Genomic DNA, 14699 nt, shown 5'->3' with positions numbered 1-14699 from the left:
TTTCCCTTTTTGGGATCGACGCTGCAGTCTGGGGAGCCTCGGTGGGCTAATTTCTTGCGGCCTGGTCATGGTGGCCGACCTGTCAGGGTCCATGTGCCGCTGCTGCTGTATGCTTGTGGTAGTGGGGAAGGCCATGCCAGGGCCGGCTGCTGCTGCATGGTGGTGGTGGGGAAGGCCATGCCAGGGTCCGGCTGCTGCTGCATGGTGGTGGTGGAGAAGGCCATGCCAGGGCTGGCTGCTGCTGCTACTGCATGGTGGTGGTGGGGAAGGCCATGCCAGGGTCCGGCTGCTGCTGCATGGTGGTGGCGCGGAGAGCTATTCCAGGGTCCGGGTGCTGTTGCTGCATGCCGGTGGCAGTGGAGGATGTCCAAGCAGGAGCAGCAGTTGTCATGGTGGTGGCAGTGGGCTGGCCAACAGCACTTGGCATGGTGGTGGTGCTGTAGTGGTGTCCGGCAGTGCTTGGAATGGAGGTGGCCATGCAGTGGTATGCAGCAGAGCTCGGCATTGACGTCAAGCGTGACAGTGTAGGCACAGGTGGATATGCTGCCACTGTCTGCTGAAAATACCGACTGTGCTGCATAGCCTGCACGTAAGCAGCATTGCAGGCCTCCATGACACTAAGCTGGAGATCAGGAGTGAGGTGTTCTGACATGCCCTTCTCTATTTGATTGAAAAAATGATGTGCTGGCCTCTGGAGGTCGGCTTTCACTTGGTCAAGGCTTTTGGTGACCTCCTGGATAAGTGTATTCATATGGTATATGGCACTATCCAGTCGGTCACCCATTACCTTGAGCCCATCATGAAAGACCAAGCTCAATTGCAAATATTCGGGCATGAGTGACCTGTCCAAGGCCCTCTGACACTGCCGGGAAGAGCCCCCCAAAAAAGAGGCAGAGGACTGGGACAGGGAAACACCTGATGGACCAGCTTCCTGGTCTCCAGTCTGTGTGGCAGGCCCGCTTGCTGCAGGCTGCTGAAAAGCTGGGACGGGTCTGTGGCTGTTTAATGAAGGATCTCTCCAGAACCAGGGTCAAGGGTGCTGCTCCATGTGCTGTGAAAAAAAGAAGAAAAAATACATTAATACAAAATATTTACAATAGTAAAGTGCCAACTCCTGTGGAATAGAAAAATACAGATTAGGCAATCCAACACAACCAATTATACCACAAAAAATACTTATGTTCTCTGGGCAAGGACCGGTCTCAAAAATGCAAGGATGCGGTGATATTTGTATTTGCGGATCCTTGCTCCAGAACCACTAGGAACCAGGCTCTCTTGACGAAGGTCCTTGTTGAAGCGATCATTCATCGAATGCCAACGTGTTTTGACTTTGAGCACTGTTGAAAAATATAAATAATGGTTAGACAATGCACTTTTGACTGTGATCACACAACTGTGTGTGATGAGAGAAACTCCTGAGAGTTTCTCTCATCACACACAGTTGTGTGATCCTGGCCAAGGTCACTGCTGCAGCACACCGCATTGCAACAGTTACAAAATGCATTTCGGACCTGAGTCGGGGCATTGTCCCAGCCATCCCACATCGCTTTAGCCACCTCATTCCATAGCTGCCGCATCGTCACGTTGTCCGAGTGCTGCGGAACCCGGGTGTCCCACAACTGGATTCGCTCATGGACCAGGGAGATTACGAGGTCATTTTCAATGAGGTCCTCATCCCGTTCTGGAACCTAAAAAATAAAGACATTAATGTTGGAGACATTAACATAAGGAAAAGAAAGAAAACAGAGACTGAAAACTGGCATGAATATTGAAAGTCAAGAAAAAATAAGGAGTCAAGAAGAAAAAGGTAAAGAAAGAGGAAAGTAAAGAAATGAACATTCAAGAATTTTAAAGTCAGGATACAATAAACAGTCAGCCAGGTATACGTACACGCTGCCGCCTTGCCACCTGACCGTGTCCCCGCTGCTCCTGCTCAGCCTCTGCCACAGTGGAAGAACTGCTCTAAAAAAAGGGAAAAAAAATTGTCACATGTATAGACGTGACAGTGAATACTTACCAATCTGAAGAGGTGAGTACTCACTTCACTGACATTTTCCCCTTGTGCAGGCCCAAGCCGTTGCTCCTCCTCCTCAGAAGATGACATTCTGATGCATGCAGAAAGAAAAAAATGGCAGAAATTAGGACATATAGAGACAGAAAATAGAAAATAAAGACATTGGCTATGATTCTCACATTGTTCAGAGTGTTGATTCCTCCCATGTTCCTGTGTCTGTCTTGTCTTGTTCCCAGTCTGCTGAGTTGTGGACTGCAAATGCCCATTTCCTCCTTTTATCAACGTTGTATATGGGGGTGGCTAATCGGTGTCTAGACATGTTTTCCTGTGGTGCAACGCATGCATTCACCAACGCAAGCAAACGCATGTGCTTGCGAACGCATGCGTTCACATAGACCGTAATTAATTCGGGTTTTTTCTTGCCGCATTCCTTCCGCTAACAACCGCATACGTTTCTAGGCGGCAAATTGACGCCTCTAAAATTGCTATAAGCCGCAGACAACGAAACGACGCATGCGTCGTCAAATGCGGCAAAATGCAACCAATCGCAGACACCTGCGTCACTAATGTTAAAGATAGAAATACACGAAGCATGCGGAAAATTGCAGCACAAACGCTGCGGACAAAATCGCAAATGTGAAACCAGCCTTACAAATGCTGAGGTAATATACTGATCCAACACTGAACGTGTGAATGTGGCCAAACAGGGGAGATGGACAGAGCTTACCTTAATTTCATATTATTGTGTATTCTGAATCCTGATACAGTTTTGCCCACAATATCTTAACGTAATATCTATATAGCTGAGATACTGAGCATTGCACTTGCTTTTATTTCATGCTTCATGATTGCTAGATGCTGTAATTTAGTCCGTGTGGATTAGAACATTTTCTTTTTTTCATGATTATTTTTATTAATTTAGGCATGAAATAAGAAAGTAGGTTACAGTATAATAAACACATAGGTCAAAACTGGGAAATCAAATGTACCAATAAAATGAGACATTGTAAAAAAAAGGAAAGAATTTAAATAGTTTGAAAGTAATTTTTTTTTTTATTTAAAATTTGTATAAACCATGCGGAGATATTGAAATTGATAATGTTTACAGCTTAGGTTATGTTTATGTTGCATTTATACTCTACGTTTGGGAAAGGTTTTAACTCATACAAACATATTCACAGGGCCTCATTATTCATGCAAGGCCTAAAGGTATCCAATTTTCAGGCATCTATAGATTTTTATACTTTTTTTTAACTGTGTCTAAAAATGAAACACAATAAAAGGACATAAATTAACAAAAATGTATACAAAAGCATTTGCAACTACACTTCTCTCTGAAGCAGCATCCTGCAAAATAAACCATATGATGCATGGTATATCATATTCTAACATGGAAGCCTGTAGGTGACATAAGCCACTCCGTGCCTATACAGTGTGGTATATCATTGGGATATCAATTTGACATATACTTCTGATGAAAGGCTCCATATTTATGTGAAAAGAGTCTTAAATTTGGACGGGGTTAACTAGTTTATTTGTATTCTTATCTTTACAAAATGTAAAAAGTTTGTCATGTGATACATTTTAAATACTCCTTTTTTCCAGCTTTTCCTTCTTTAGATCAGAAGAAGCGAACTAATAATGGAGAATGTTGCCTCTTAACGCCTCCACCACCCCCAATATTCCCACCACCACCATTCTTCAGAGATCGCAGAAGCACAGTAAGTACCTAGATAAGTGGAGGTCAGCTCAGCACATAGTAATGGGAAACAAAAGCAATCTTTGACTTCATTTAATGGCCAGAACTGAATATATAACAACAGAAGCAATTTAGAAAAACACTAAAAAAGGTATAATTTGCAATCCCATTTGGTAGTGTTGGGGTGGTCAACTAGGGCTTCAAATTTTTTTTTAGTAAGCCTGGCCTTCAGGTAACAACACACTGAAGGTAAACCTATCGGACCTGAATTTGGAGTGAATCACCTTCTAAGGCTAGAATTTGCATTTGCGAGTGCTACGAATGGCAGCGTATTTCCACCCTTCTTCCTCCTTGAAACCCCGCCTACGCTCTGCCTATTCTGCATGCGTCCTGTGTATCTATCTTTAACATTGGGTATGCAGGGACATACGTTGTATGCGGATGCATCCGCATGCGGCGATTTGAGGTGTGCAACGACCGCACGGAAACGCAAAATTGTGCGTTTCCGTGCGGTCGCCGCACACCTGAAATCTCCGCATGCGGGTGCATCCGCATACATCCACATGTTCTGTGTACCCATTGTTAAAGATAGGTATGCAGGATGCATGCAGAAGGAGGCGGACTTAAACGGCAGAAGTGTGGAAGTGGGCGGAGCTTCACGGAGGAAGTACGCAGCCATCCGCAAAGCCCCCATACGCAAGTGTGAACCCAGCCTAAGAGGGTCTATTTATGAAGGGTTGCTTCACAAATGGCATAAGAGATCTTACTGATAACATGTCCTGTGTATGCAATCTCAGCATCAATGTCTAAGGAGCATTTTACACTTGATGTGCACATGTTGTGTATGGATGGAGGATCAGTATAATTTTCTGTGATGAGTTTAAAAAAAACAGTCTTACACAGCGTGAACGTAGTGAATTGTTAATACTCTTCGACTCTGTACTATGCAAGAAAAATAGCAATTATTCAATACACGTACAATAGGTTTAAGACAACCAGTTATAGAACTACCGAGGAAAGGGTTATATTATATTACTAGCTGAAGAGCCCGGCGTTGCCTGGGCATAGTAAATATCTGTGGTTAGTTATAGCACCTCACTTCTCTTATTTTTCTATCATGCCTCTCATTTTCCTCCTCACGCCTTTCATTTTCCCCCTCACATCTCTCATTTTCTCCCTCACACCTCTCATTTTCCCCCTCACTCCTCTTATTTCCCCCACACTCCTCTCATTCCCCCCTAACACTTGTCATTTCGACCTCACATCTGTCATTTTCCGATCACTCCACTATTTTCCCTCACACCTCTCATTTTCACCTCACACCTCTCATTTTCACCTCACACCTCTCATTTTCCCCTCAGTATATAAATGTTTGTCATCTCCCTTATATCTAGTATACACCTGTATCATCTCCTGTATATAGTATATACCTGTATGTCATCTCCCCTGTATATAGTATATACCTGTATGTCATATCCCCTGTAAATAGTATATACCTGCTGTATGTCATCTCCTCCTGTATATTGTATATACCTATGCGTCATCTCCTCCTGTTTATAGTATATACCTGTATGTCATCTCTTCTGTATATAGTATATACCTGTATGTCATCTCCTCCTATATAGTATACTATATAGTATATACCTGTGTCATCTCCTGTTTATAGTATATACCTGTATGTCATCTCCCTTGTATATAGTATTTACCTGCTGTATGTCATCTCCTCCTCTATATACCTATGTGTCATCTCCTCTTTTATATAGTATATACCTGTATGTCATCTCCTGTATATAGTATATACATGTGTCATCTCCTGTATATAGTGTATACCTGTATATCATCTCCTCCTATATATAGTAAATACCTGTATGTAATTTCCTCCTGTATATAGTATATGTGTGTCATCTCCTCCTGTATATAGTATATACCTGTATGTCATCTCCTCCTATATATACTATATACCTGTATGTCATCTCCTCCTGTATATAGTATATACCTGTATGTCATCTCCTGTATATAGTATATACCTGTAAGTCATCTCCTTCTGTATATAGTATATACCTGTATGTCATCTCCCCCTGTATATAGTATATACCTGTAAGTCATCTCCTCCTGTATATAGTATATACCTGTGTGTCATCTGCTCCTGTATATAGTATATACCTGCGTGTCATCTCCCCTGTATATAGTATGTACTGGTATGTCATCTCCTCCTGTATTAGACCTCATTCACATGTTATTTGGTCAGTATTTTTACCTCAGTATTTGTAAGCTAAATTGGCAGTCTGATGAAGCCCTCCCCCTGGCAGTATATATTAGCTCACAAATACACATAATAGACAGGTCATGTGACTAACAGCTACCGTATTTCCTATATGGTACATTTGTTGCTCTTGTAGTTTGTCTGCTTATTAATCAGATTTTTATTTTTGAAGGATAATACCAGACTTGTGTGTGTGTTTTAGGACGAGTTTCATATGTCAAGTTGTGTGTGTTGAGTTGCGTGTGGTGACATGCATGTAGCGACTTTTGTGAGATGAGTTTTGCGTGGTGACATGTGTGTAGAAACTTTTTGTGTGTCGAGTTGTATGTGACAGGTTAGTGTAGCAAGTTGTGTGCAGCAAGTTTTGCGCATGGCGAGTTTTGCACGTGGCGAGTTTTATGTGTGGTGCATTTTGAGTATGTGCAAGTTTTGTGTGAGGCAACTTTTGTGCATGTGGCAATTTTTCCACGTGTGCAAGTTTTGCATGTGGTGAGTTTTCCATGAGGTGAGTTTTGCATGTGTGGCTAGTTTTGCATGTGACGAATTTTGCGCGTGGCGAATTTTGAGCGGTGACTTTTGTGTTTTGACTTTTATGTGGCGAGGTTGGTGTATGTGTGGTGAAATGTGTGTTGAGGGTGGTATATGTGTTCAAGCACGTGGTAGTGTGTGGCGCATTTTGTGTGTGTGTTCATATCCCCATGTGTGCTGAGTATCCCATGTCGGGGCCCCACCTTAGCAACTGTACGGTATATACTCTTTGGCGCCATCGCTTTCATTCTTTAAGTCCCCCTTGTTCACATCTGGCAGCTGTCAATTTGCCTCCAACACTTTTCCTTTCACTTTTTCCCCATTATGTAGATAGGGGCAAAATTGTTTGGTGAATTGGAAAGCGCGAGGTTAAAATTTTGCCTCACAACATAGCCTATGATGCTCTCAGGGTCCAGACGTGTGACTGTGCAAAATTTTGTGGCTGTAGCTGAGACGGTGCAGATACCAATCCCGGACATACACACACACAGTACAGACCAAAAGTTTGGACACACCTTCTCATTTAAAGATTTTACTGTATTTTCATGACTATGAAAATTGTAAATTCACACTGAAGGCATCAAAACTATGAATTAACACATGTGGAATTATATACTTAACAAAAAAGTGTGAAACAACTGAAATTATGTCTTATATTCTAGGTTCTTCAAAGTACCTACCTTTTGCTTTGATGACTGCTTTGCACACTCTTGGCATTCTCTTGATGAGCTTCAAGAGGTAGTCACCGGGAATGGTCTTCCAACAATTTTGAAGGAGTTCCCAGCGATGCTTAGCACTTGTTGGCCCTTTTGCCTTCACTCTGCGGTCCAGCTCACCCCAAACCATCTCGATTGGGTTCAGGTCTGGTGACTGTGGAGGCCAGGTCATCTGACGTAGCACCCCATCACTCTCCTTCTTGGTGAAATAGCCCTTACACAGCCTGGAGGTGTGTTTGGGGTCATTGTCCTGTTGAAAAATAAATGATGGTCCAACTAAACGCAAACCGGATGGAATAGCATGCCGCTGTGTTAATTCATAGTTTTGATGCCTTCAGTGTGCATTTACAATTTTCATAGTCATGAAAATACAGAAAAATCTTTAAATGAGAAGGTGTGTCCAAACTTTGGTCTGTACAGAACAGGCTGGAGCGAGCCGCCCCATCCCCTCCCTCGGGCGGCGTACGTGGAAGCCGTCATGACAGGAGGTTTGGAGCCAGGAATAGGGGAGGCGGGGGTTATATCTATAAGGGGAGGGAATTTGTGGAGAAAGGGGGCTATAGCATTGGTGGGGGGGTGGAGCCTGTCACTTCCCGCTCAGAAGGCATTTGAGCAGTACCGCCCACCCGCCCTCTTTTTGTTGTTGTTAGGAAAGTCGGGTTTGTGCAATGCTTTTGGGTCATAGTGGCTGTAGGCGGTGGGAGGGGTCCTTGGAGTTGGTGCTAAATTGGCCTGGGGATCCGTCGGGATATGGATTCTTCAGTTGGTATAAGTTTTTGTTGCGGGTCTGGTGATTTGGGGGAATCTTGGCAACGGTGGGCCAGATTCCTAAGTTGGAAGTGGACAATGGTAACCCTTCGGGGTATTTTTGGTGCTCTCGAGCCAATGGGGTAACGGCTGAGAGTAAACTATGATTGGTTTTCTGTCCACTAGTTTATCCTATGGTTAACACCAGATTTTTAGCTTCAAGGACCCCTTCCCAGCTTATTTTACTGTTATATGTTTTGTTTGTTTATAATAAAGGCCGCTGTGGCCAATTATATCCAATTTGGGAGTCATGTCGTTATATTGGGTTGGGGGGAAGGGTCGGAGACCCATGGGAAGGCACTTATTACACGGTGGTCGACAATACCAATGTCCTGTACATACACACACATTCAGCTTCATATATTAGATATCAGTGAAGAAAAAAAAAAAATTTCCCTATTTCGATTTATGATTACAGGAATCTGTGATTCTTCATCTGGTAGGTTTTCTATTCTGTCCTTGAAAACAATTACTCATGTGAAACCTGCCACTGAAAGCTTCATCCAATCTAGCTAATAGAACCTAGTGAATTTCATTAGCTGTGTGTGCAGCCTTTACTGATTACTGTATAGGCTACTCTTGCAGAAGGACGTTCCAGTAAAATGCAACCTCTCCCCAGGGCTCATTGGGCTGTTACTTTATGCTTCACTGTTCACCAGAACAGTATATGAGCCTGTGTAATCATTAACCTGACAAAACATTCATCATCCATGTGTCATTAGTCATAGGATGCTGTGCACACTGTGCTCAGGTTTGATCTATTATGATGTGTCGTTACATGTATGTAATTCAACAAGTGGTTTAAATTGGAAAGTTAAAAAAAAATTCTATGTTTAGCAACTAAAATAAAAACGGCGTTTTAAAAAAAAAAATATCAACAGGCTTTTATTAATGCAGATTTGGACATGGATTATAGAAAATATTTTAAACTGTATGTACAATATAGAATTAAAGTGGGAATATATTTCTCACAGTCCATAGCAGAGTCCTGGGCTCCTATTGCTAGAATTTTTGTTTCTACAAAAGTAATGTTAATCCTTGATTCTTGAAACAAATAAAGCACGGTATTCAGAAGACATTGTCCCTGGTAGATAGACATTGACATCATTGCTCATGGCTAGTTAGAATTATAGCAGATATGCCACAACATTATAGAGCCATTCCCTTCACACACAACTGTTCCTGACTTTTTAGTTATCAGCAGTGCAAGATAAGGTAATGGTTGTGTTGTAAAGAAGGGCTTAAGCTGCATTTACACTGCAAGATAAGATCTTGATTAGAGATATGATCATGATTAGAGCTGTTAAAAATGCTCATTTCATAACAATCTTGGTGTAGTACACAGGCTGCTGATATCTGATGAATAAGCAAAATTCTTGTGTATCTTGTGAAATGATCTTTTGCGCTGTTCAAAAAGTAATTGTTCTTGGCGATGCATCGTCCTGTGTAAACATCGCACAGCCGAGAACCATGGCAGCCTGTGCACACTGAGTTATCAGTAGAGATCGCTTAGTGCACACTGTTTACTTTGGTCTGTTGGTCGTGTCGTGCCACCGGTCAGTCCGTGTAAAGGGCCTCTAAGGCTATGTCCCCGCAGTCAGTAATCGGCAGCTCCTTGAACGCAGCACATGTCCGCTGTATCCAAAGCGCTACCGGCTTTTGAGCGCAGGTGACTCCGCATGTGTTCATTGAACCATGCGCAATCACCGCACCCAATACATTGTATGGGTGAGAGTTATCTTGCGGAAACTCTTGTCTCCGCAAGATAAACAAACATGCTGAGGTCTGGAAAGACGCGCCACATGTCCATCTCCACGGGCGATCCACGGGGTCTTAGAACGCATATTGGAGATGGGATTTCTCGAAATCCCATCCACTATGTTGTAACATCTGGCCACGGGTTGGACGCTGTGGATGTACGCAGCGTCCAACCTGCAGCCTTTACTGACCGACTGAGCGTGGGAACTTGCCCTAAGAGAGCAATCAGGTGGTGTCATCGGGATTATGTATGATCATCAGAAATTCAAGACATGGGAATTTGTGCATTATAAGGAGGATCTTAGTAAACAAGTAGAGAGTATCACCTTGAAGATATGATGTGTTGACTGTTTGACCAAACATTAAATGATCTGTTTTGAATGTAAAATTTAACAAAAAATCAGTTTAAGATATATGATTTTATGGTTTTTTTTCAAGATGTATGACCTGGACTACACAAACTCCCCTCTGGAATTAAATCCCACAATACCTTTATGTGTACCAGGCCCACCTGGGCCAGAAGGGCCTCCAGGACCTCAGGTATATATATTTCAGGATTTGAAATGCAAATGATTTTTTTTAGTTATCTCCTTAGTAACAGCTAAGACACTTACCAACAAAATGATTAGCATTGTTTACAAATCTGCCAATTCATATGAACATTTTTAATGATGTCATTATTATTGTTTTTTATTTTTGTGTGGATATTTAATGTAGAAATCAAAGTACCGCGAGAGAGACTTCTCTTGGTGTGACACATTGACTTTTAGATGTTTTTCATAGCAAAGGCTTGTTTTATGCATAATGTTTATATTATTAGGCATATTATCCTACTTATCATTTGTTACATCTTCATTGTTCTCACAGTTAAGCTGACTTGTCCATGGTGCTGAATTTCTTAAACTAAATTAAAATAAACTAATGTAAAATAAATAAAATAAAATATAAATAAAATAAATTAAAGTGTTCTTTTACAATTCTCCATGGTAAAGGGTAGACCAAATTTCAATGAATGGCGCTCACCTTCCCATAAAATAACAAGTCTGACATTCGGTGTTGTAGAGAAGGGCGACATCTAAACAGTTGCTGCTGTAATTAAACTTTCATCATATTTATTTATTATGCTTTGCTTATACAGTGCCATCATATTCTGCAGCACTTTACAGACATCATCATCCCCATTGGGGCTCACATTCTAAATTCCCTATCAGTATGTCTATGGAGTGTGGGAGGAAACCAGAGAACTCTGAGGAAACCCACGCAAACACAGGGAGAACATACAAACTCCTTGCAGATGTTGTCCTTGGTGGGATTTGAACCCAGGACCCCAACGCTGCAAAGCAACACTGAGCCACCGTGCTAGGAGTGGCAGACACCTGATGTACCTACAGGGCTGCTTAATTTATGAGTACTTATGAGTATCTATTTGGGCATTTAACTGGAGGGAGTAACAGATGAAATGGTCATATAGTCACTAATGAAATAAATATGTAAACATTAACAGATATTCCAGTCTCCAAAATGTATTGCTTATTTATTGGGCAGGGAAGAATTCTTAGATGAGTATGGGTCCCACTGCCGGGATCTCCATTGATCACGGAGCAGGGAGACTTCTAGCTCCAATCCCTCCTTGGACAGATAGGGGTGAGATGAAAGCCAGGAGGAGATCACTTCAGTAAGTGAATTCTATGTCAGTGATGAGGATAGTCAATCAGGTCTCCAGCAGTGGAACCCACACCAATCAACAATTACGCAGGGGATAGGTGTTATTTTTTGTAAATTGTATGTCCTTTTAAGTTCTATGATCTCCCCAATGTCATTAACTGTGCATAAGGTAACAACTTTAAATTATACTGTGGCATAACTTCAAAACAGACTTTATTATCTTCTACATATGATATATGAGGATACGTATAACACTTATGCTTATTCTCTTTAACAGGGGCTTCCAGGTTCTCCAGGGACGACTGGACCAAAAGGAGAAAAAGTATGTTGCTGCATGCCTTTTCTTCTGTCAGCTATGTGCTGCTGTACTGAATTATTCAGCTCTTTTATTTATTGATGCTGTGCGACCTCTTTAATCCAAGTATCAGTGCCAGTCTACAGTCTGTGGCGGTGAAATTCACTTGTGTTTATGTAATGTAGGCTCTTCCTTTACTCCACCAGCAATATTAAGATGATCTCCATATCGGTAGTGTACTAACTGGTAAAAAACTGTAATACGTTTGGTCAGTGCTCCATAAACAGTGTCTTGGGAGCCCTTATGGTGGTAAATATTAATACTATTGTGTCCAAGGATGTAACATAGCCTTAGCATTAGGATCAAATCTATATCACTGGCACTAAGGCAAGTCTTTTGTGTAAGTTGTGGTTGTATACTTGTGACTTGGGGTAGTATATTTAATACATTTCTTCTCTTTTAAAATTCTGTGTGGCTTTGCACATAGAAACGGAAACGTTGGGGCACATTTTTGTTAGGAACTATGTGTATTGTGTTCATTTTCAAGGTTGCAAGCTCCTTGAACTGGAGGCAGAGGGAGTGCAAAAAACTCTAGAGGTGGTGATGTACAAAATAGGCACAGTAACAGTCAAAAGTTTGGACACACCTGTTCATGTAATTGTTTATCGTGTTCTTTTTGGAATGTACACATTGTAGATTCCAAGTGAAGACATCAAAACCACAGAGTCACACATATGGAAACAAGGAGAAAGGAAACACGTGTGAGATAAACCAGTATATGTGTTAAACCTTCGATTACTCAATTTGCACCTCTTTTATTCTGAAGACAGCTTAACACCTCCTTGGCATTATTTTAAGTAGCTTCATCACTGTCTTCCCAATGGTAGTGAAGAAATTCCCTGAGGTGCTGAGAACTTCCTGGCTGCTTTGCTTTCATTCGGTAGTCCAACTCATCTCAAATCATGACATTGTGAAAGAAGTGTCTTGATTTGTCATATTTCTCTTTCTTTTGGGGCCAAACTACTCTTTTATAAGATCTTCCTCTCCTATCTCTGTTGTAGCACAGAGGTCAGGCTCCTCCTGGGTCGACGTAGTTGGACTGGGGCTCCACAATATCTGTAATGTGACTGACAATGATAACCTCCTGTTAGTAAAGTAGGATGAAGGCGAGATCTACAGTATAAATGAGTTTTTCAGGGAAGAGATTGGTGTGCGCTCAGTTGGGTAGTTCAAGGTGCTGGTGAAGTGGGATGTGTAACCCCCAAAGATGTATGGTTTTTATTTTCCACAGTATGTGCATCTGAAAGCATTTTTATGTATTCAAAAAGAACCTTCAAAAAGAACCTGAAGACCCACCTCTTCCGACAAGCCTACAACCTGCAGTAACCACCGATTGACCAAACCGCTGCACGGCCAGCTCTACCCTCACCTACTGTATCCTCACCCATCCCTTGTAGATTGTGAGCCCTCGCGGGCAGGGTCCTCTCTCCTCCTGTACCAGTTGTGACTTGTATTTTTCAAGATTATTGTACTTGTTTTATTATGTATACCCCTCCTCACATGTAAAGCGCCATGGAATAAATGGCGCTATAATAATAAATAATAATAATAATAATAATAATAATAATGTATTGTCACTAATCCTAAGCCTTTTCCGTTTTACAGGGTGAAATTGGTAGGCCAGGAAGAAAGGTAAAGTTAGCTTCTATTTTTGAAGTTTAGATTGGAAGTGGAGGGTATGGCTCATACTGTGGCCAGGTGCAGACAAGCATATTTTTTGTCATCCAAGAAAATTGGATCAATTATGCTAATGACACTCTTATCAGAGTTTGATCAGAGTATGATCATAGTGTGATGCTTTCTCTTGGATGCGAAAAAGATGGAGAAAAATATTTTTCCGTCTTCTCCTTTCTCTCAGTCTGTAGAAATTGGACTAAACTCCGATGTCATCTGAGTACAGTCCGAAGGTTTCCACCCGCTCCTTAACTTGCATGGCCAAGTGCGATCAGAATATCAGAACAAACTCGGTCGTCCAACGAATTCTTTTCCTCGGACTGACTCTGCCCGATGAAAAAATTGGACATGTGCACGGCCCCATAACATAACATTGATTTGAGAGCGATCTGATGTTTTGTCGGAGTGCACTCTGACCAATAATATAATCATCTGCACGAGTCTTAGAGTGAGTGTGTCACATTGTATATCTTGTATTTTATTCCTTGAAATCCCTGGTGTTTGTAAGCATAGAATTCCAGTTCTATCTCTGTGTGTAAAGTCAGACAGGAAAAACTGTCAATCATTAATTAGGCCCGCCCACTGGACTTATATACATGTAGTCACAAGAGATTTTAGTGAATAAAATTAAAGGTTTACTGAAAGATTTTCCATACAAAATGTATATGAATCTGATCAGTTCATCATGCTCTTTAACATCCTGCCTGCAGATCAGATATCATTTTAAACTTGACAGGTTCCCTTTAAGTTGTGTTCAGACTTCCCTTCACATACATTGCCCCATCGGCCTCCTCTCTCCAGATTCATAATACATATTTGTTGTGCATTGAAGTTTTAGATAGATTATAGTGCAGCGGGTAACAGGAAAGGCACTTGAGGATGCTCATGACGTCACCGCTGCAGCCAGATTCTGTGTAAAAATTTAATTTTAAATAATACACTTTTTTCTTAAATAGAGTTGATATATTTATCTCCAGGAAATCTTCTGCGCTTTTGAAGTAAAATTGTTATTTGTCTCTTACAATAAATCAGCTCTCTGCTATTCTTATTCTATCATTTACCCCATTTCTATTAAGTACACTTAGTGTGGGATGTGCTGGCAGTCAGATGAGTGCATCATAAAAATACTTTGTACAGGCTATACAAGTCTGGAGTTGGGATGCTCACATAGTAGATACCATGCTAGCAAGCTACAAATATCTTAGGTCCTCACATGGTCT

General features: G+C 41.5%; 1 protein-coding gene across 1 annotated transcript in view; it reads left to right on the top strand.

Moving 5' to 3' along the window:
- The window catches only part of COLQ (collagen like tail subunit of asymmetric acetylcholinesterase), a 145661-nt gene that overhangs the window by 69132 nt on the left and 61830 nt on the right, over window positions 1–14699 (top strand). The window contains exons 2-5 of the mRNA XM_069729942.1: window positions 3620–3735; window positions 10224–10325; window positions 11728–11772; window positions 13411–13437. Of these exons, the coding sequence (XP_069586043.1) occupies window positions 3620–3735; window positions 10224–10325; window positions 11728–11772; window positions 13411–13437 (290 nt within the window). The remainder of the gene's footprint in view (window positions 1–3619; window positions 3736–10223; window positions 10326–11727; window positions 11773–13410; window positions 13438–14699) is intronic.

The sequence above is a fragment of the Ranitomeya imitator genome, chromosome 6 (assembly GCF_032444005.1).
Source record: "Ranitomeya imitator isolate aRanImi1 chromosome 6, aRanImi1.pri, whole genome shotgun sequence".
NCBI classification, from domain to species: domain Eukaryota; kingdom Metazoa; phylum Chordata; class Amphibia; order Anura; family Dendrobatidae; genus Ranitomeya; species Ranitomeya imitator.
Note: the sequence above shows the minus strand (reverse complement) of the source record. Positions and strands in the feature narration are given on the sequence as shown.